General features: G+C 39.5%; 2 protein-coding genes across 6 annotated transcripts in view; one reads left to right on the top strand and one right to left on the bottom strand.

Annotated features, from left to right (window-relative positions):
• Nucleotides 1-23,365, bottom strand: part of MCPH1 (microcephalin 1) — a 242,530-nt gene that overhangs the window by 95,689 nt on the left and 123,476 nt on the right. The gene's annotated exons all lie outside the window — the stretch shown is intronic.
• The window catches only part of ANGPT2 (angiopoietin 2), a 55,395-nt gene that overhangs the window by 24,312 nt on the left and 7,718 nt on the right, over nucleotides 1-23,365 (top strand). Inside the window, exons 2-6 of one of the 2 annotated variants that reach the window (XM_011230077.3) lie at nucleotides 6,650-6,805; nucleotides 10,230-10,351; nucleotides 14,662-14,894; nucleotides 17,512-17,639; nucleotides 22,925-23,026. In XM_011230077.3, coding sequence (XP_011228379.1) covers nucleotides 6,650-6,805; nucleotides 10,230-10,351; nucleotides 14,662-14,894; nucleotides 17,512-17,639; nucleotides 22,925-23,026 — 741 coding nt within the window. Of the gene's footprint in view, nucleotides 1-6,649; nucleotides 6,806-10,229; nucleotides 10,352-14,661; nucleotides 14,895-17,508; nucleotides 17,640-22,924; nucleotides 23,027-23,365 lie in introns of both variants that reach the window. The other variant, XM_002923401.4, reaches the window with a different exon arrangement.

Below are 23,365 nucleotides of genomic sequence, written 5' to 3'. Positions count from 1 at the left end.
TATTCGTACATAAAGAAGTTGGTATGTATAAAATCATTTTGCAATTGTAAATGCTATTACCACTTTTGCTTTATGTAAACATTTTTATCATCTTACATCTTGCTGCATTTATGTGCTCCCTGTCTCAGGAGTATTTATAAGGTATTGTGAGCCAGAGCTCTAATAAATATTTGGGTAAATATATACATACCTTAAGAACCAGTTTAAAAGCCACGCATATGTAAAACGTGATACCTTTTCCCATATGAAATGCCCAAACTCACTTATGTTACTATATACCAGCCTCATTATATTTAAGTTGGCGTATATTTAAAATGGCTGCTATTGATGAAAAAACAGCCATTTTATCAGTAGGAAATGACTGGAATGCTTGAGGGGAAAAATACACTTTCTCTTTAGATTCTGGAACGATGGTAAGGGAAACACACAAAGAGACAAAGAGATGTGAGTTTATGGGATGAAGACCCCCAATTATATAACAGAGGGAGATATGTAGTTACATTCACAAGCAAGAGCAAAGAAATAGGGCTTGAGGGAGCATAGATATGCTGGTATTCAAATTATTTAAGATTTTATCAGTCACAGGAGGAGGGGGACAAGCTATTAACTTTAGCGTGGCCTCATGTGCTACCTGCAACTCTGTTCCCAATCGTGTTTTCAAGTTTATAGTCCTCAACAAGCACACTTTTAGTCTCCTTATGGCCAGTGAAAATAGGAAAGTGGTTATCAAGACACAGTATCAGATAACTAAAAGTCACTCATAAACTATTAATAGAAAAAAGCTGAAAAGATAGAGCAGAACAAATTAGTTATAGGACTGGCTGTGGAGATAAATGGCCAAAATTAGAGACTGTCAAAGGAAGGCACGTGGCTTTGGTATAGACTTTTCTAGGCTGGATAAATTCAAGTTTGGCATCAGTACAAAGAGGCAACAGAAGAACTTTCTAGCTGCCGGGGCATTTGAACATTATCTCCAACGTGTGGGCAACGTATTTGCCCGCCGACTCCCGCAAATGTTTCGGAGGACAAAGATGTGCTTGAGTCATGTATCTCTCAGCCTTTCCCTCTTTAACCTCTGCATCTCTCCTGAAATACTGCTGACTACATAACAGCTTAGGAAGTAAACTCTCTGGATTAAAACACACACACACACACACACACACAACTTTATAAGGAGCGGGAGGAAAGCCCATTTTGCCACTTTTCTGTCTGAAAACCTCAAAAGATATTTTAGTTTCTTCATGACAGGGAACAAAGAACATTAGGTCAAAAGCCTTCCAAACAGAAAATCCCTGGATTTAATAATCTTGCCTCCAAGTTTTCAAGCTAATTTTAAGAGCACATGCTTTGCGTGTTGTAACTAGGATGTGCGGCTGAAAAAGAGCCACAGAGCACCCATATCCCACGCAAACAAGAACATAAATCTGTAGTCATAGGAGATTTATTTTTTTTAAGTTTTTTTTTAAAGATTTTATTTATTTATTTGACAGAGAGAGAGGCAGCGAGAGAGGGAACACAAGCAGGGAGAGAGGGAGAGGGAGAAGCAGGCTTCCTGCTGAGCAGGGAGCCCAATGCGGGGCTCAATCCCAGAACTCTGGGATCACTACCTGAGCCGAAGGCAGATGCTTAACGACAGAGCCACCCAGGTGCCCCTATTTTTTTTTTTAAGATTTATTTGTCAGAGAGAGAAAGAACACAAAAGCAGGGGGAGCGGCAGGCAGAGGGAGAAGCAGGCTCCCCACTAAGTAGGGAGCCTGATGCGAGAATTGATCTCAGGACCCCAGGATCATGACGTGAGTAGAAGGCAGACGCTTAACCAACTGAGCCACCCAGGTGCCCCTGGTCGTAGGAGATTTAAAAATCAATGAAACAAGTACAAAATGTTTTTTGGGGTATCAAAACAAAGCACAACAATGTGGTGGAGATCTTTGAGGAGGGCGTGCGATGGGGTAGGGGATAACTGCAGAAGGGGGAAAGGGACCCAGGCCAAGGGAGACCACAGACAAAGGCAGGGGGTCTGAAGCAACCTAAGGGGTCTGGCCAGCCAGGAGGCAAGGTGCACAGAGGAAACCAGGCTGGGAGATTCGAGAGTACAGATTGGAAGTATGTGCTGCCAAGCGAGGGAATCTGCACTTCATTTTACAGCCACAACCACAAGGGAGTAATCTGAGCTGCAGAGTGACCACAACACTCAGGGTGGGGTTGCCAGAGTACAGTTAGGGGCTGTGTGACAATCCAGAAGACAGAAGAAGATGGTAGACACTGGGTGGGAAGAAGGGATCGAGTCAGGAGGGATTACTGGGGTAGGAAAAAACATCCTTTTTGGGGATGTGTGTGCCCAAGAGAGAACAGTTATAGTAACTTATTTCTAAATTGCAATGCTAGAGTTAAATTTTTCCAGTGAAACCTCCCACAATTTGTTAATTTCCCAGGGAAGGTAGAGCATTCAGAGGACAAAAACTAATTAATTAGGACACAGAGCTTTATTTAAATAGAAAGTATCTCTCAACCAGGACTATATAGTTGGTACAGGACCAACATCAAAATCTTGAGGTTGGGGATAGTTTTTGTACACTATCTATGTTTTCCTTTCCCCAGCCAATTTCAAGATTACTTTCCTTTTGGTTGAAAAAATGATGATAATCTTAGTGAGATGAAAGACAACAAGGGAAGCATTTTAATGTGTAATCAATCTGCCATAGTTCCCTTACAAACAGACTTATTTTTCTTGTCAAATTTAATCATTCCAAATGTTGGAGAAGTAATCAAAAACCTTCAGGACAGATTTTTACATTAAAAAATATATATCTTTATGTATGTTAAAATAGTTTTACTCTGGTTACTTGAACTTCAATGTGTCGCCAACATGAAAGGCTATGTTTAGGGTGCACTTTTTATTAGCAAATCAAACCAATAATGAGCAACAACCCATGCAATTACAGTGGCAGTGACAGCCTTGAAACGTTCCTTGAATTTGGATTATTCATTTGACCTCTAAGGAAAGAGAAACAGCTTAAGGACTTCAGTGCTTAGACCAACAACGATTTAGGAAGGGGGGTAAATGAATGTCGATACCATCCTTTCAAACTGTAATGGGGACGGGCACATGGCCTCACAAATCAGAAACACTGCATAATCATCTTGGGACATGAAGGCAATGTCAAGAATTCCTGCAAAGCATGAGTGTGTGAAGCCACCCGTGTGAAATGAGGAAGAACCCCGTCTCCTCCCTGGGGAGGTTCAAGTATCTTGGAACTGTTTTGAGAAGAGCAGCTAAGTGCAGATGGCAAAGACAGAAACAGCTGCCCAAGGAGAGGGGAGCGTGACACTGCTAACAGGAGCAGAGATCTTATTCGTCTCACACTTTTCCTTGAACGAAGACTTCCTTATACTAGAATGGAATTGCACTGGGCAGATTTCTATATTTCTGGGTTTCAGTCGCAGGCGATAAAAATAAGTGATACTAAACAAAAATACATTCCGGGGCAATAAACTAGAAAGAAGGAAAAGGCAGGAAAAGGGTGACATGGCGTCCGGGCTGAACTACCAGTGTTCTTATAGGCACACCCGTCCTAGCGCACGCGCCTAAGATCCAGGGCGCCTGGAGTCCGTGGAAAGAGCGAACACAGCAGGAACATCGCAGCACCCAGCAAACATTAACTATGCTATTGTGGCTGTTCTTGTTGCTATTGCTTCTGGGACTAAATACGTTATTCTTTGTTGTTAAACAGCACTCAACTCTCACAGCGCTCATGTCTCTTGAAACCTTATTTTCACTGCTTCAAGTGTGAGAGCACAAGTCTTTTTGAGAATCAACACAAAAATGTCTACTTCTTGATATTTCTGTTTCTGTTCCACTTTTCTCCCCCAGCCCTCAATTCGATACGGGGTCAGTAGCATACAGAATTTTACTTTATTTAGTTGTGGATACCGTATATAGACACTAGCCACATATATACTATGTATATGAGATCTATACACACCCAGGCAGCACACGTATACGTGTATCTGTAACTTGCTTCCATGTAAGACTGACCACACCCACACACCCACCACTTACATGGACTTCGTCCTCTGAAAAGCTGAAAAACAGGGACTTAAAAGCATTTTTTCCCTATCGTTTTCAAGCTTAGAAAAAGTTACGGCAATAAAGTTAAAACTTTTTACTCTAAAAATTGGGTCTTTTATGTCTTTTAAAGTTCTTGAGTATAATTTTAAATGGCAAGTTGACTTTAAAATGTCAAATTATAAGTAAGCTTCTCATGTGTCCTGATGGTTGTAACCACATCTGACTCAGTAGTTCTAGAATGGGGTGGGGGAGGACTGAAGGACCCATTTTCGTCCTCTAGTTATATGATTTAGAGTGACAAAGGATCGAATCATTTTTATGTAGTTCTTAAGTACTAAAATCAATAAGAGGATTAAGACCTCTATTTATGCTAGTTTATACATTATTACATTAGACTATGGACTTAAATCAAACTCCAGCTTTAATATATCTTTAATAAGTCCAAACTTCCCAGAATAAGTCTTTCTAAATATTATCTTTGCTGGGTGTTAAGAGTAACTAAGACAACTTCTCTAGATGACTTTCATAACTTTAACTTTAACCTCAAAAATTCTATTACTCCCATGGTGATGAGAGAGAGTGAAAAGAGAGAGTGTGTGTGTGAGAGAGTGTGTGAACGAGAGAGAGACAGAGGGAAGGAATGGAGAAATAACAAACTTCTGTCTGAGTTCTTACAAATTGTTTAAATCATAAAAGTTAAATTTTAAAAAAGCAGGGGAGGGGAAGAAGAATACATTAAGAAAAGACAAAGCCACTAAAAAGCTTGAGCTACTAATCATTAGCTGGTTAATACAGGCTTAACAACGGTTTCACTCTTCCGATTTTATGACGTCAACACTAGAGGTATTGCTTGGACTGCCAAGTAAGAGCACATGATTTCATAGTTTACAGCAGTTGAATCTATTTTCATTCATATGGAGAAGGAAAGGCTTCGACTACAAGATTTTACAAGCGATCAGAGCTGCAGGAATTGTCAGGTTGCATGTTACTGACCTGCCCATTGACCAGGGGAGAACCAGGGAGTGACCATTAACCTTCAAGATAACTAGCAAGGAGGGAGATGAGAAGCACACAGGGGTAGGGACAGACTCAACCACAAGCAAGAAATGGAGGCAGTAAACCCAGAGTTCTAATACCAAACCTGAGACTTATAGTACCATCAAAGACACAGTTTATAAAAACTGCACCAACAAAGAAGCCCTTGAACTCTGAGGGAGAAACTCCACCCTTCCCATTGTATTTTCTCACTTCTACAGGCAGGAGTACAGAACTGCTTTGTGGTTAAGATTTTAGGAGAAACGATGTTTGGTGACTGGCTCTATAAATGGTTTCTGTGCAGAGAATTACAAGTTTTAAAGAAAGGCATTATAAGCAGTTTTATACTCATCTTTCAGTTATTCAATTTAATTTTAAAATTTCTGAGTTACGTGAGAAAAAATAAAATGACTTAAATGAGAAAAAAATAAAAATAAGGGTTTCTGTCCTCGTGAACTTGTAGTTCGGTTAATGAATAGAAATGTGGCTCCTATCGTTGGATCACCATGAAAAACAAAGAAGAAAGGAAATTACATTTTACATATCCAAAGTTATGCATGTACACGATGACTGTAAAAGCATAGCTTAGTTAATCCTTCAAACATTTCCCTGACCGATCAGAAACTCTATTCTGTACAGGGGGACACTGGGCACCCCTGAAGTTAAGCAACATCCTTAGAGTCAAAGAAAAATAACAGAACAGGTGTCCACAGCCCAAAGCCCACATGCTCCTTCCCACACACCTGGATGTCCTACATTTATATTTAGTTGTATGATTTTAGTGCCAAAGATATAGGTATCTATACCTATGGCAGTGAAATTAGCTTCTTCACTCTTGTGCTGAAGCTAATATTAAAATGAGTTGGCATGCCCACATACCCAACACGTGGAGTGATGAAGGTCCTAGTGTAGGATTACACGTTTGCCTACTACCTGAAATGAGGAACTTGTGAAAACGCATATAAGTTAGTAAAGACTTACTGGGTCTAATGTGTGCTGAACAAGGTAGGCAGGAAGTGGGGGACCTGCAGAACGTGGAACTGAGGGGTGATTCTGTGAGTGAAGGGGTAATCCAACGGTGAGCCTTTCCTCTTGCTCTTTCCTACACAGCCTTCTCAAGTCTCTATTTCAAGAAACTACGGCCTAGAATGTGGGAGAAATAGTGAAGCTTCTTAATACCAAATTGTCCTTTCCTGCCTAACGAGGACAGAGCTGCAGCTAGATAGAATGGCTGCTGATGGCACCCCCCTGCCCACCTCTGAGCGGGGGCCTCACCACCTCCTGTGCCGGCCATGGTGTGGGCTTTCTAGAGTGACCAAAAACAACGAGCGCTCTGTCTCCTTCACGTGATGTGACCAAGCTGCTGGATTTAAGTCAACATAAAACCATACTGCATTGTACTACTAGCGATAAAAACACAGCAAAATTGAAGCAAGGCACAGGTCTTCCAACACATTTTTTTAAAAGGAAAAGGGAAAATATTTAGGAATGAGGTTTCTGACCATTTGACTGATGACTGTTTTTCTGCCACATGTTCTTTTCTAGCTCGAGAATTACATCCAGGACAACATGAAGAGAGAAATGGTAGAGCTGCAACAGAACGCAGTACAGAACCAGACTGCGGTGATGATAGAGATAGGGACAAACCTGCTCAATCAAACAGCAGCGCAGACACGGAAGTTGACAGACGTTGAAGCACAAGTAAGTAATGGAGCAGAAAACACCTAATGGTCTGGCTGGATGAGCAACTAGCAAGAAATCACACTGCATGGTTACCTAATTACTGGAAAAATGAAGAAAGCTCGAGGGTAGCAGGAAAAAAAATTGGTAAAATAAGAATTTGTGGTTAGATAAGAATTTAAAATCAGTAAATACATTTTCATCTTTTTTTTCCTTAAAGATTTATCTATTCATTTTAGAGAGTGGGGTGGCAGGGGAGGGGCAGAGGGAGAGGGGGAGAGAAGCCCAAGCAGACTCCCCACTGAGCGTGAAGCCAGACATGGGGCTGGATCCCACAACCCTGAGATCATGACCTGAGCTGAAATCAAGAGTCCAACACTCAACCGACTGAGCCACCCATGTGTCCCCATTCTCATCTTTCATACTGCAGTTAAATTACACTTGTTCTACTAACAACCTGTGAATCATTTCACATGAAGCACACTCAACAACTACAAGGTAAGGAAGTGCTTCTCTGCCTCGCTGGGTATCTTCTGGACTCTGGATAAGTACTGAACTGTTTTTGTGCATTTGAGAAATGAAAGGCTCAGTTCTTGGGGGCCTGAGGGGGTTTAACTATCAAGTGAGGGCTGGGTCTTACAACTGGCTGCTAAGTGCCCTTTTAGCTTTCAGATTTTAGGAGCTGCTGATTGACAGCAGGAGACAGGAATATGAAAATAACAAAAGAACAACACCAAGACATTAAACCTCAAAATACTGAAACAAAATTCATCGAGTCATGCCAAATGACACACAGCTTGTGACTGAGTAAGAATAGTCCGGGGGTTAGGGGGCGCCTGGGTGACTCAGTCGGTTGGGCATCTGTCCCCAGCTCAGGTCATGATGTCAGCGTTCTGGGATCCAGCTGCCTTGGGCTCCCTGCTCAGCAGGGAGTCTGCTTCTCCCTCTCTCTCTGCCCCTACCTCCACTCATGCTCTGTCTCTCTCTCTCTCAAATAAATAAATAAAATCTTTTAAAAAAAAAGAAAAAAAGAGAATAGTCTAGGTGGGAAAAAAGGACTATTGGTGGAATTTATTAAGATGCTCCCAGTTCAATTCTCTTCATTGGTGAATCTGCTTTCTGGTTCCTAACCCTGGATTCTTTCTAGGCTTATGAAGTTAGTACCTGCCTACTCTGAGTTGTAAGCAATGCTTTAAAAGAGAGAGAGAGGGAGAGAATAACAGAGAGAGAGAGAGAGAGGATTTAATAGTAAATAATTTTTATAATGTATTATTCCTATATGCTACCTCATCAGACAACAGCAGAAGGGGATATGAGGTAAGAGAAATGATAAGCCTCCCAACTGGAATAAGATCACATCTAGAATGGTTCGGTTTTTCTTTCATTGTCCCCCTAACAACAGTTGGACAAAGTAGGGGAAACGGTAGGAAAGTGGTTAGAGAAAAACCAATTTTTATCTGAGGACAGAATAAGAAGTTACTTCTTTACCAAATCTTCCCACAATACTAGAACAATGCAGGAAAAGCATAAGTATATTACACGATGGATCATAAGATGTGAAAATTGTAATCCCAAGAGGTGATAAAAGCTAAAAATGAAAAGATAAAAATTTTAAATTAAATGTATCAATATATCCATAGTTAATTATTAAAATAAATTAGCAATGTTTAAGTCACATCCCCTACCTTTTAACAGCAAAACTAAGTGGGAAATCAAGCTCATCCAAAAAATGTCTGGGGAGTATAACATTTCTTATATTTTCAGACAATGGTAATTGAGTGTAAGACATAAAGCAATGATGTAAACCTTTACTACATCCTGTGTAAGGCACGCTTTCTAGCTTTCATTGAGCTTTTGTTGGGTCACATGATCTTTTTAAAAAAATCTATTGTGAAACAAGATATCATATGATTTGTTATAACAGGAAAATTGGAAGGTGGCTGGAAAGAAAACAGTCTATAATGTCCAGCTAACCACATTAAAATGGCTGAGCCTGAGCAAGGACATCAAGGGACTGAATTATGCACCAAATCTACTTAAGGCACTACTGAGCAACTGCTGTGTGAAATGGGTTCAAATCCAAACATAAAATTCTCTGATTACAAGGTTCTTGTAGGCTGCCAGAGTGAGAGGCTATTCAACCAGACAATGAGGGATGGGTGGAGGTCTGAGATGGTAGAGACCACAGACAACCACCTGACCTGGATAATTTAGATAGTCACCTACAGTCGGAGGCCTTGGGAAAGTGACAGAAAACAGCACCACTGATCCCGGGTCAGTGAGGACCTACATGCCATCCTCCCTACCTCTGGCCCATTGGGCTCACTGTATAGCCCTTAGCTGTTGAATAAAAGACCTCAGTTTCCAGTTCCTTTTAGCAATTACCAACATAAGAGTATTTGGGCCCAAAGAAGATGTAGGCCAAATCTATAGCCCAGGTGTTAATATTAACACCCAACCTTTCTGCTGGCCAATGTCTTCACTCATTCATAAGACTGTTCATGGTATGAACTCATCCTGCTTTGACTAAGGACAGGACTATCCCTAAAGCTGGCCAGTGGGACCTGGCCAAGCCTTTTATGAATGACACAGACCCTGAGCAAACAATGGTTCTTTCAAGGACCCTTATTCCTGGGCAACAATTCTGCCTTACACTTACATGTGATGTCACATCCTGAATAACCATGACCCAGAGGATGTGAGTAACGGACTCTTCCTGCTAGAAGGCAGCCAAACGCCAAAGAATTCATCCTTAAATCTGTCAGAACACAATGGGAACAGCAATATTGCATATGGCGTATGCCAGAGAAGCCCACAGAGTAAAACTGAGCTCCTACTTCAGGGCGATGTACTATTGTTTCCTAAGTGGTCAATATGATTTTTAAAATTCAAAGAGAGAGAAATGGAAAATAAAAAATAAAAGGCTAAACAAGTGAATACAAACTAGGAAATGTCAGGCTAAAAATGAGCTACAGTTTTATAGATTGGAAGCATGGGACTTCTAATCATGTCGCCTACTGATAAATAAGAGAACAGCATTTTGTTTTGAGCGGAAGCAAAACTTTTTTCATTTATCAACAACTTCTGATGTATTAAATATGACCATTTTATACTCCCACTTGTCTCACTGTGTGAAAAGAAATGCTAAAAGATGGCAGAACAAGAAGAATGGCATTATATTATTTGACACAAATACCACTGTCTGGAACTATTAAACACTTTCCAAAAAAAGACACGGTAAAAAAAAAAAAAAAACAAACCACATTCCAATGCAATCCAGGACTTCAAGCCTTTTCTTAAAATAAAGACTATGATAAAATAAGATATTTGGGTAAACAAAAAAATGCTTTAGTTATGTTTTCCTATAATTTAGCTGACTTAATTAAAAGGAAGTTATATGTAACTTTAAACATGACAAATAGGAATTTTATTTTGTTACATTTAGGTATTAAATCAGACAACAAGACTTGAACTTCAGCTTCTGGAACATTCCCTTTCCACCAACAAATTGGAAAAACAGATTTTGGATCAGACCAGTGAAATTAACAAATTGCAAGATAAGAACAGGTAATAAAACCCCCAAAAAATTATAATCTAGAATTGCATACTTTCTAGATCTGAAAGCCTGTTTCATGTGACTGTTAATAATAAGCATGGCTTCCAAAATGCCAGATTTCTTAATGTGTAGTGTCAGCATCCGACACCTCGTGAGGGAAAGATAGGGAGAGGGTTTGCGAAGAAATCTGGAAGTGACCCTGCCTTCTAAACCCGTCTTCAATTTTTTTCATTCTCCGGCCCCTTAAAGATTGTCTTCCAGTGATTCCCAAACTCTGCCTCCATACTGTGCAAGTTTATCCAAGACAAAATACTGCCGGTGTCACGGAGTAACAGTAATGCTGGTCCAGGCTTTTTAATAGTTCCTTTGCCTCTGGGAACTTTGTTGTTTCCAACGCAGAATGATCTATAGCTGGAACCCACACTTGATGCACATTTCATGATGCAATCATTACGCCTAACACATACGATAAACTAAAAACAGAAGTTAATAATAAATATACTGATATTTAAACAAGATCTAGAAAAGCCCCAAGAAAACCAATACAAAAACAAACTTGGGGTGATCAGTGGGGATTCAAAGGTTTATTGCAGTTGGGGACACATATGGATAATTGTGCTTATTATCCTGTTTCTAACCAAGACACGTCTATACAACAGGGAGAATGGCCAGACAACAATGTGCTCTATTTCACAGCTACTTAATTTCATTACACAGTTCTTTATTCTTAAGAAAAAATGATGCTGAACTTAATGTCTTACAATCATTCTTTCCTGTTAATCAGGAACTCAGCTGAAATAATTCTTTCTGTTCTTTGGGTAACAGGTTTAACTCACTACTGATTTAGGGTTTTGAAGAGCAAATAGATTTTTTCAATTCTTTAATTTTTATTTCTTTGCAAATAGATTTTCTATAATTCAAGTATTTTTCTTCAGTGTTTCAATTTTTTCCTTCTGCAAAGTCATAAATAAAAGTTTGAGACCAATAATGAGATACAACAATCTCTCCAATTTCATTTTCTTAAAATGGTCTTATTTAATAATGTTCTCTTATTTAATGATGTTGCAGTAATAGGAAGACATGGGAGCTGAGTGATTACTCTAGTTGCTTGCCACAACAATACCGTCGGGCTATGTGCAATCAGTTGAACGCAGCCCAGTACTGAACACTGTCCCTCCTCACGTTCCTAATTCCATATGCTAAAACACTGTCAGTTAAGTATGTCAGTTATGTCACTCGAGTATCATCTTTGTAAATATTTGCCAAATCACATTGCCTTTTGCCTAGAGAAGTGCAACTCTGATTCCTGAGTTTAGACACACTGCTTAATGTTTTCGCTTTACTACAAGTGAATTTGTTACAGTCAGATGGGACTGCTCTGAAAGACATTCAACAACTGTCCTTCCATCTTTTGATCATCCGTGATTTGGTAAAATTTCTTTGTATGTTAAAGCTTTACAATGTATAAAACAGTAATTCCAACCATCCCGTAGCTTTCTGTCTTTTCTGATCATTCTTGCATATGGGAACCTTCACATTTTTTTTTCACTTAAATCTTTCACATTTTCCCCCAGTTTAATCGACACTGACCAATGACGCACTTTTCGGATACTTTGAACCTACTTTTATATGACACTAAATTTAAACAACACATTTCCTCCATAAAAGCACCTTGTCAAACATACCTAATAAACTATAATTTTAGGTGACTTAACAACAGCAAAGCACCACAACTTGGATTGCAAACATCTCACTCAGAACAGAGTTGTACGCGGACTGTTTCTGAATGACCTGCCAAAGCACAGATCCCGACAGGGATAGCTTGTTATCAGCAGACTTGTCATAAAAACCATGTGTAACAAATCCATACCTGCGAGAACAGTAATCTTTTTAGCAGCTGCAGAAATCACAATCTCTTGTATCAAAAATATGAAATGAAGTGACAATAATAAGGTTTCCATTAATGAGTGTAAATCAATAAAAATAAGAAAACTGTGCAGATGATTTTCCATCTTCCAGTGAGTTTGGCATGTTGTGTTTTCAGGTGTCTTATATTTTGACTAGCCTAGGATCTCATTTGCAAGAACATCATTACAATTATCTGTGATGGTTTGCACATGTGACAAACCATACCTTTAAATTACTTTCAGTATTTCCCCCAAAGTGCAACCATTTTCATTACAGAATAGTTTCCAATGAAGCCAAAGTACTTATTAGGGTCAATGTTTTTGTGAAAACTGCCACTATCCCATATTTAGGTTCACCAGACGAAGGTGAAAATTGCTATGTGGTTTTCATCTTATCATTCTTTTTTTTTTCCTTCTAAAAATAAATGATTCATTTATGGCCTACTTGTACCAGTCCAATTAAACTGTGATTATTGTTATTGAAAAGTGCCGCCACTGATGCTGTCCCCTTCTGAAGAGCCTTGCTATTTCTGTCCACAAAGGATACTTCCCCACACTTCTCAACCAACCATGAGCTATGTTAATAGGAAGATAAGCTATACCTAAGTCCAACTTCTATACTGATGATCGAATTGATTATCCTGTATCAGAAAATCAAATACTATGCTAACGTGTGAGCTGTCACACAATGTGGGTATCCCCCATGCTGTTCCACCTCCTTTCTTCCACCCCCCCAACTCTTGGCCATGGCATTTGTGGCACTGTGCCAAGTCCTTGCTATGAATTTACAGTCTATTTTCATCTACTTTATCCTATTTAACTTTATCCTATTTAACTTTCTCTCATTTAAAAACTATTGATTGTCACTCATTAAATGGATTTCCCAAGCCAGTAGTGGGTCCAGATCTGCATTTTGCAAAGTGGTACCTAAAATACAATCTGGGACTCCCTGCAGCTTTAAATGCAATGCTCCGTGCTTCTGTACCCATCACACGGTGCGCTCTCAGAGCCAGTGTGATCTGGGGTGACATGATGCTGGGCTAAACTCTTTAATCCATGCTTGTATTTAACCTTAATATTAACTATTTTAGATCAAGATGCAACTGCCCTCTGGAGCTATACTGCGATAGGGTTTGGAGAAAAAAGCCTTTTTTTTTTTTTTTTTTTTTTTTTTAAATAAATATCCACCCTGGAGTGTTCACACTCTGGACCATGGGATTGTCTCATCTTTCTTTTACGCCTCCCCATGGAATATTAAAGACAACAAAAGACAGCTGGATAACAAATTTCAGCAATGTCATTTTGAAGGCAGTATAGATTAGTGACTTAAAAACGCCCCATTTATTTTATGTTAATTGTCTAGGTCAAGTGTCACAGGAGTGCTTCTAAAGCATGCTGCCTGAACGCTGATGGTACTAGAAATGATTTTAGGTAGAAAACAGAAAAACTTTATGCATTTATTTTTAGGTTAACTTCTGTTTACAGTAAGTCATCTTGGTTTTTAAATTAATAAAAGGGATATACAATTAAAAAATAAGTTGGCTAATATCAAGAAAAATAGTAAATAACAGTTTAAAAATAAATGTGGTAACACTCATGAAAATGGAGTGCAAATAAGAGCATTACAGTAACGGATTATTTTTTGACTTGGTATACTCACCGAATACTTGCTGTCATATACTGATTTGCAATGACCTAGGCTGGGATAAATTTAAGAGCTGCAATTGAGTTTCTAATAATAATTATTAAAACTGGATGTTAATGCTTATAGCTAAGACCTACCATGGGTAGTCAGTTTCTCGGCTGAGTAGTGTTGCTTGCAGTGTTAAAGATTCAGAAAATGTGACTTTCCCCCAAAAGGCATAGTAGGCTTACAGATTATTTGAACTAGAAGGGACCTCAGAGATCATCATCTAGTCTACTGTCTCTGTTTTTCATATTTACTTCTACAGATGGATATTCATTTAGGTAGGTATGCACCTGAGATCCAGAGCAGGGATGGTAACACAGGGAGGTCATGCGTGGATGTGAGCTTTCAGCCTGGGCTTTCCACTCACCTTTCCACCCACCAACGTGTGCTCCCAATACTGAGGCTGCCTTCTCGGTGAATAAGTCCACAGTCCCCTATAGCAAAACCATGGTCTTCAAATGCACTCCATGTGATAACTTCTGATTGTGGACCTTACATTTTTGCTAGGGTATCTCATCCTCATATCTATGTCATACTTACTTATCTAATGTTCTCAGCAAGTTTGAGAGCTTCTGCAAGGTTGTGGCAACACCTTCACTCTGTGAAAACAGAGTGTCTTGGAGAAGCAGAAATTCAATAAATATAAAAGATTATATAAGAATTATGAAACTGATTTGATGTCTGTAAAGCAATCACTAAACTAACCATTATTTCCCTTTACAAGTTTCCTGGAAAAGAAAGTACTAGACATGGAAGACAAGCATATAGTTCAACTACGGTCAATAAAAGAAGAGAAAGATCAGCTCCAGGTGTTAGTATCCAAGCAAAATTCCATCATTGAAGAACTAGAAAAACAACTGGTGACCGCCACAGTGAATAATTCGGTTCTCCAAAAGCAGCAACATGATCTGATGGAGACAGTTCATAATTTATTGACCCTGATATCAACGTCAAACTGTAAGTCAAGTTTACATAACAATTTTTCTTCAGTTTTAATTGCCATTATTTTGTAAGTGAAACTCTCAAAATTCCAAAAAATTCTCATCTTTCAGAAAAGGACTATTTCTATTACATGTTTCCTATGAAAGGTTTACAGAGTCTCATCCAGAACCAATTAAAAAGGAGGAAGTAATTCCACTCCCAGTTATTTACCTAAAGAATACAAAAACACGAATCCAGAAAGATATACGCACCCCTATGCTTATTGCAGCATTATTTATGAAAGCCAAATTATGGAAGCAGCCCGAGTGTCCACAGATAGATGAATAAAGATGTGAAACACACACACACACACACACACACACACACACACTATGGAATATTATTCATCCATAAAAAAGAATGAAATCTTACCTTTCATGAAAACACGGATGGAGCTACAGAGTGTTATGCTAAGTGAAATAAGCCAAAGAAAAATAAGCCAAATAAGCCAATAAGAAAAAGACAAATACCATATGACTTCACTCATATGTGGGAATTTAAGAAACAAAAATAAACAAAGGAAAAAAGAGAGAAAAAAAAAACAACAAAAAACAGATTCTTAACTCCAGAGAACAGATGGTTACTAGGGGGGAGGTGGGTGAGGGGATGGGGAAATAGGAGATGAGGATTAAGAATACACTTGTTGTGATGAGCGCTGAGTAACGTGTAAAACTGTTGAATCACTATATTGTACACCTGAAACTATTATAACACTGTGTGTTAACTGTAGTGAAATTAAAATTTTTAAAAATGCTATTCAGGGAGATAAAATAACAGAAAGAAGGAAGAAGAAGAGGAGAGAAGGAATATTTATTTATACTATTAATTATTGTGAGGCAAACCCCCCCACACACATGATTCCTGGGCTCAAAGAGCCTACTTTGCGTTAGTTCCATTGTTGTCTACAGGTATGAGGCAGGGCAGGTTGCTAATCCACAGTGGACTTTATTTTTTATTTTTATTTATTTTTTTTTAAAGATTTTATTTATTTATTCGACAGAGATAGAGACAGCCAGCGAGAGAGGGAACACAAGCAGGGGGAGTGGGAGAGGAAGAAGCAGGCTCATAGCAGAGGAGCCTGACGTGGGGCTCGATCCCGTAACGCCAGGATCACGCCCTGAGCCGAAGGCAGACGCTCAACCGCTCTGCCACCCAGGCGCCCCTGGACTTTATTTTTTAAGTGGGAAAAACAAGTCTAAACCCAGAGGGCTGTCGTGAAGACTGACTTAATACTTGCATTGACTGGCATAAAATTGGCACTCGAGAAATGTCAGCTCCCTTCTCTCCGCTCATCCTTAGATATATTTTGCCTACTTTATTACTGTTTTACCTTTCACTTTTTTTTTTTTTTGGATTTTAGAGGGAAGAAGGGAGGCATCTTCAGTCATTAATTAGAAATGTGATATACAATTTGTGTGGCATTGTCATTTTAAGGTTTTGTTTATCTTCCTTAAACAAATTGGGTCTAGTTCTTACTATGGCTTATTTCCCAATGTCGTTTAAACTTGGATTCTTTGGAAACAGATACATTTTACATATGAATCATGTGAAGATATTCTTCACTTTCATAAGAAATACGTTCTCACATCATCCTCAAGTCATGCGGTTATCCCAGTACTTTTTCACGTTCATAGAACGATCATCTGACATCTGGTGGGAACAAGATAATGTGAGGTGTTAGTTCTGATGAGCCAAAGTAGAGGAAATCATGCAGCTCAAATCCTGGCAGGAAAAAGGAGCACAGGAGAGAGAGTAGCAGAAGAGGCTTTCCTTTCCCCATGAGCCTCTAGCTGACGTGAAGGAAGAACCTCTGTCTACCTGTGATGCCTACCCGTGCATCTAATCCACACGCCTGCACTCCGGTGGGTCTGCAGAATGGACAGAAATACCTGCAGGAACACACACGCACACGCACACACACACACTCCCTTTTTAAGGCAAAAAGGATCGGGAAATCTAAATGTTGAGAGCAGAGTAAAACTTTGAAGGAATTTCATAATCCTAGCATTTTTAGACTTAGAGTAAGAATTTCGAAGACAAAGATAAATTAATGGTAGGCTCCTCTCGAACATAAACTATAATGGGACAGTTGCTAAAAATCCAAAGAATACTTTTATTATCTTTATCCAATAGTCTAAAGACATGTATCAAGACTTGGCTTTTTAAAAAAGGGAGAAAACATACATCCACAGCCTGGGTAGGATAATAGCTAATGGGGTATGCCACACAGCCACTGTAGAGGGGACACTGCTTTTAGGTACATTCTTTTTTTATTCTTTTGCAATAACTTTATGTGATTCTAGTCAAGATGGAAGATTTTTTTAAAGTAATGGTTTACTATAGTTAATTGCAAAATACTTCCATTCCATGTTGATGATAAAAAAAGGAAGTATGGGTTACTGGTGATAATATTTGAGAATTAATGCAGAACAGGCTGAAGGAGTAATTTTTTTTGGAAAGGATAAAAACTGGTGGGTCCTTTCTACTTATTATAAGAATTCAAATGTAATAAAACTTGAGTGCATCTCAAAATAATAAACTTTTATCTTTTCATGAATTCCTGTTAAATGCTTTCCTATATTTTTAAAAGCAGCCAAGTACTCCTTTGATGTTAAGGAAGAGAAAGTCATTTTCAGAGACTGTGCGGAAGTATTCAAGTCAGGACGGACGACCAACGGCATCTACACGCTCACATTCCCTAATTCCACAGAGGAGATCAAGGTACGGTGTTAGTCTCCTTGTTTCAACTGCCTGGCTGTAAACAGGTTATTTTAGAAGCAGAGGAACCACGTAATGTAGTTCACACACCTAGACCCTTCCCAACTTCATGCAAAGCAAAGCAACAAACGTGTAGTGAGTGAAACACCTGCCAAGGGCTCCATGTCCAGTCACTGCACACATATCCTGACTGGGGATATCAACGACGTAGATTTCTGTATCATCATGAGAAGATACATCTATTCCATATCCTCCTTGCATTTGACTTAATCATCATATTCTCAGCTATTTCCCTTCAGGTGCCAGACTCATTTCATTGCTTTCCAAGAAAATATCCTCCAAATACTAGAGTTCAAATAACCAAATAGTTTGTCCTTCAATTGTTCTTTCAAGGAGCACTGGTATTCTATCAAAAAAAGGTCTCATATAGCTCACAGCTAAAACAGCCACAAAAAGCTTTCCTTAGACACAGCCATGGTACCTCAGTTTGCAGAAATAATGTATAGACATTTCCCATTTTATCACAGAACATATAAGAGGATACATACTCAGCAGGAGAGGCTTAATAAAATTAATAGTTTTTACTGCTTTGTCAAAGATGTCCCAAAGTGAAATATCGCCTTATTTTTCCCCAGTTGCATGGGTGTGACTGAAGCATATAGTGACTCAAATATAGGGTGTGCTATCCCCTTCATTCATTCTGGGGTGCTGGTATTTCCCCCACCAGCACTGCTGTCCCATCAGTGCAGATGCTGTCACAGTGTCAAACGCCAAAAATGTCTCAGTATCATTATGGAGACAGCGTCAGTCTGGTGGACTCACAGCAAGGGTCTCAGGGACCCCAGGAGTCTGCAGGCCACACCATGTGGATCGCTGGGGTTGGCTATTCTTGCCCCGACGAGCATTGGCCAGAGGACTTAAAACACACTATCAAAGAGAGTGGCTCATTTCCTTCTCAAGTATTTGGAGTGTATTTCAAGGCATTAGCTCAATTACTTTGTGGAAAGTGAACCAACAACCAGAACTTACCATCAGGAGAAGTTAGTATATTGCTTATCTCAGTTATTCTTAGTTATTCTGGATTACTCAGCATGGTTCCTGATGGTGCTCTGGGAGCCACTGAGCTTTAGATGGGGGGGGGGGAAACACAGCCCCAGGGAATATTTCAATGCGGCTTCTCATAGAGGTCTGATAAAGTAAAATATTACAGGAGAGTCAGTGTGAAGTGTTACATAATTATCAGATGACTGCATATATTATATGCTTATAAATATGTCTGCATCTAATTGTAACTGCTACAAGTTGAACCAATGAAAACACTTAGAGGAAAGGCTATTGATACTGTATAAAAATGGAAATTTTAGAGGTTCCTGGAAACATTACCTCTTTGAACTCAGTATTATCCTCAGTATTTAAAATGCTAATAAGAAAAAAACACTTTCAAAAATCTAAGTATTAAGGGTTTAAGGACATAGAACTTGAAACAGTAACATATACTTTGATTAAGAATTTAAAAGATAAATATTGTGCTATTCAAGTTAATACTTTCCAAAGAAAATCTTTCTAATTCATTCATGCTGCTTTAAATCAACCTTGGAAATCAGTTAATGTCCCCAGCGCTCTAGAAGCAGCACATTAGCGGGGAGGAAAAAAACCCAACGTAAACATAAATAGTCTGCTGCAGATGAGAAAAGAACGAACAAATCCTGTAGGAAGGCTCTCAATCCCCTTTGCAATCTGGTTTTCATAACAATCCTCTGTATACTGCTGTCTGTCACCAGATGTTGGTCTCTTCTTGGCCTAGAGCACTGGGGACAGGAGTGGCAGCAGGAGGAGCACAGAGGATATCGGTGCAATGTGCATGTTTTGCAAATCCAGAGGGCAACCGCCAATTACACGGCACCAACCAACTGCTCTATAAATGTTTTCCTGACTCAGTGCAAGGCTCCCGCCCCACAGCACTAGGTCAGCCCAACGGCCTCACTGAAATGTTCTACAGCAAGATGAAAATATATAGTACCGTGGGACAACATGAGTCTTAGACCATGGTTGGAAACATTAGGATTTATATTTCTTTTAAACATTTGCAGTAAAAATAACTCCTCGACACAGCGGGAAACAACAATCTTACCAAACCTCAAGTTTCTCATCTCTAAAATAAATGGTCCAAATTAAGTGACTTCTAGATTCCGTTCCAGATTTAAGGCCCCATAATTGACGGTCTGATTGAGGGAGAGAAAGTCTGAGAAACTTGAGTTTAAATTCTAGCTCTGCCAATTTGTGCCTCTGACCACGTCATTTACCCTGTGTGAGGCCTCAGTTTCCTAATCTGTAACTCGATGAAGTAACCCTAGTCTTACAGAGCGATTATGAGGTGACAATTGACATACAGCACTTAGGACAGGACTTAGTACTTAACCATCTATTCAAGAAATGGGAACTGTTTACCATTTTGACTGCCCCCAAAGACTATGAGACATTGTCTCTGCATGAAAGGGCAGCCATTTTTGCTCTGTTTCATCTAATTCAGGAAAAGAACGTTCAACAGATCTTTGAGCCAACCTTTTCCAAAAGGGCCTACATATTTCAACTTCATTTTTGAAAAATTCATTAGGTTTCTGCAAAAGATAAAAACTGCATCAAAGGCATCTGAGTTTGTTTTTGCTGGTCAGAGACCTAATAATTTCCTTCCCTAAATTTCACAGGGTACGTACCTGTCTCCTAGTGTTCATCTGTGTGATTACCGTTTCATCAGTCATTCACTGTGGCCTCAGAGCCGAAGCATGATATTTAAATCAAGCATTATCCACTGAAAGGCTTCACGTTTTAGAGCAAGATATCAGGTCCCTGAACCATGCAGTAGTGTGCTAACAAAAGCATTAACTGCCCTCGGGTTTATGGTAGCTGGAGCGGTGAGGTCGTGGGCATTCTCGGAGGAAGTGTGCTTTCCTGATGCCGAGATAATCCATTTCATCATTTTCACTCAGTGCCCTCTGGCTATGTGGACAACTCTCTTTGAACACTATCTTCCTCTGAAAGTTTCACGACTCAGTTAACCATGATACATCAGTTTCTATGAACTCTTTGTTCTTTTTCTCTTTTTAATATGAACAAAGAGATATTAAGGGAATGTTTTAATCATCTCATCGTTGTCCCTGGTGGAGTTAGAGAATGGTACGGCTCAACCCATTTCTACATGGGGGGTGACTCGCAGCCAGCCTGCACTCTGATTTCCACATGAAGACAAACTTCTCTGGTTTAAGTATCCATGACTTTATAATGGTGATTTTGACAGCAAAGAATCAGATATTCTTAGAACGAGGATAGGCTCGCTAAAAACCATATCCGGTCTTTGCACCCACCAGCATGCCATTTAGGACGCAGAGGAAGCAAGTTGTCTGTACACACAAAACTCCTTAAACCAGTATAGCCTATCCAGCTAGTTTACGAATTTTTTTTTAGAAGACATATTGAGAGAAGTGAGCAGTACTGACCATTGGGTGGACCACCGGCAAGTAAGAGGCAGTATTATTCATGAACTGATTGCAACTTGGAGCTGCATTGAGGGATCTGGCCTATTAACAAAAGGGTCAAGTTTCTCTGTTTTTGGTAGCCTACTATGGTAGAAAAAAAAGGTAGAGAATGAGGAATTTAAGAGACCTTACTCAAGTCCTATATTCCACTTAATAGCTGAATGACTCTGGTCAAATTAATCTAACTTTACTAAATCTTTTCACTACATCTTTCCTCCTTCCAAAAATTCAGAATTACAGTATCACAGCAGAGTTGTTTTAAGATTGCAGATAATGTATGCAAAGTACCCAGTGGTACATAGCAATGATAACAAGAAAATTAATAATAATATCAATACAGGGAGATAATAAGGGGTCACCTTAAGTAGGTCAATTTTATTTGTCTGGTTAATTTAAAATGGGGAAATCACTTTATTCTTAATAAATGCAATCTTCTTTAATGGAACGTATGTTCCCAAACGTAAGGATCATCAGGGAAAGCAATATGGGCCAAGGGACCTTTGTGGAGAGAGATGGGAAGAGCGGTGGAGAGAAATCTGCTAGAGAACAGGGTGCTGAGTTCCCAGGGCAGCTCTCTGTCTTGCTAGCAATGAGACATCAGGCAAGCCACTGAAAATGAAAGACTGGGTCTAGGTGTGCTCTTGGTTCTCTTTTATCCCCCATTCTTTAGGATTTTAACTCACAAATGCAGAATAGTTCACATTTAAACTTACTATGCCAAAATTATCTCCCTTATATCCCCAAAAGACAGAGGGAAACAGCAGAGGAAGACTATTTCTACTTGGTTTTGAGTGATAACGTTCCTATTTACTACCTCATATGCTGTAGGAAATATCTCTTAACAGAGTTTCTGGGAACATTTTTCATTCTACTATAATCTCATTATTTAAAACTATTTATGTAATCTTATTTGCAGGGGTTTTTAATTTCATCATAAAACTCCTGCTGAGTGGAAAGTGAGCATGCATGCTCCTGGCCCAAGAAGGAATTCTGTGTTCCGAGCAAATTTAAACCCACCAAGCCTGTTTAAAAGCAAAAATAAAAAGAGCTGGGAGGAGAAATACCACAGGCAGTGAGCAAAGTGCAAAGAAGCTTGAAGCCACGATCTGTGGGGCAGAGCTATCAGGCTACTCGCAGGTCACATACATCACACAGGGTACTCAGGGGCCTCAGATCTCTCATACTGAGGGATAAACCTAGAAATTGCACTTTTATCCTACATGGAAGAAGTCTTCTAACCCCATAGCATAACATAACAGGGGTCTTGGAAACCCAACAGTGCAGAAGTACTCCTTCTACACAACTCCCTGCAGAATTGATAGGGAACGACAGCTACCATAAAGGTTTCTGGAGTCGTGAACACCAGCCGGTAGATTTCTACAGGTGGGAGATGAGGCTTGGGGCCAAACCGCCAAGATGTCCCAATCACAACAAGTCTCTAAGAAACAGCGACCTCTGGGTCAGCGAGTGGGGTGAGTCTTTAGCCTAGAACAGATGATGACAAGAAAGTCATATTCTCATCGACATTGAAATCGAGTTATATTACTGTTTATTTTTCATCACCATTTTAAATTCATGGTTTTCAATCATTTAAAACCATCTGCTTCTTGGAAGACCACAAAGATTTACCCTGGGGAACCCTATCAGCACAAGTCATACTGTAGGTATCCACATCTGTCTTGTTGCTGTGAGTTCAGACACAGCCCTGAGTCACTGGTGTTTCCCACGCAGTAATTGTGCACTTCCCATTGGCAGGCATACTGCGACATGGAAACCTCTGGAGGCGGGTGGACGGTCATTCAGCGGCGTGAAGATGGCAGTGTTGATTTTCAGAAGACTTGGCAAGAATATAAACTGGTATGAATAGTCTTTAAGCCATCTGAAAATAATTTTCTTTGTGAAAACTAACTTTTAAGATCTGCAGAACCTGCACCACAAATCCGAAACTAGCCAATGACTGTTGACAATTTTTGTTATCAAAGCATTCCTCTTAACTGGTGTCTCCGTCTCCCTACCAACGAATGACCCTGTCAATGCAAAGTAAACTATATATCAAAACAAAGGCATGCAAGTGCGAGGCTTATTTGTGATGGCAGGCTCAGTGTTTTTTGGTAAGCCAACAGTTTCACAGAACTTCCCATGTCAATAAACGGAGCTGTTTACACTCATGTCTCTACTGGTGATTCCCCAAGTAGT

The sequence above is a fragment of the Ailuropoda melanoleuca genome, chromosome 18 (assembly GCF_002007445.2).
Source record: "Ailuropoda melanoleuca isolate Jingjing chromosome 18, ASM200744v2, whole genome shotgun sequence".
Taxonomy (NCBI): Eukaryota; Metazoa; Chordata; class Mammalia; order Carnivora; family Ursidae; genus Ailuropoda; species Ailuropoda melanoleuca.
The sequence above is the reverse complement of the archived record's forward strand: the minus strand, read 5'-3'. Positions and strand labels throughout refer to the sequence as shown.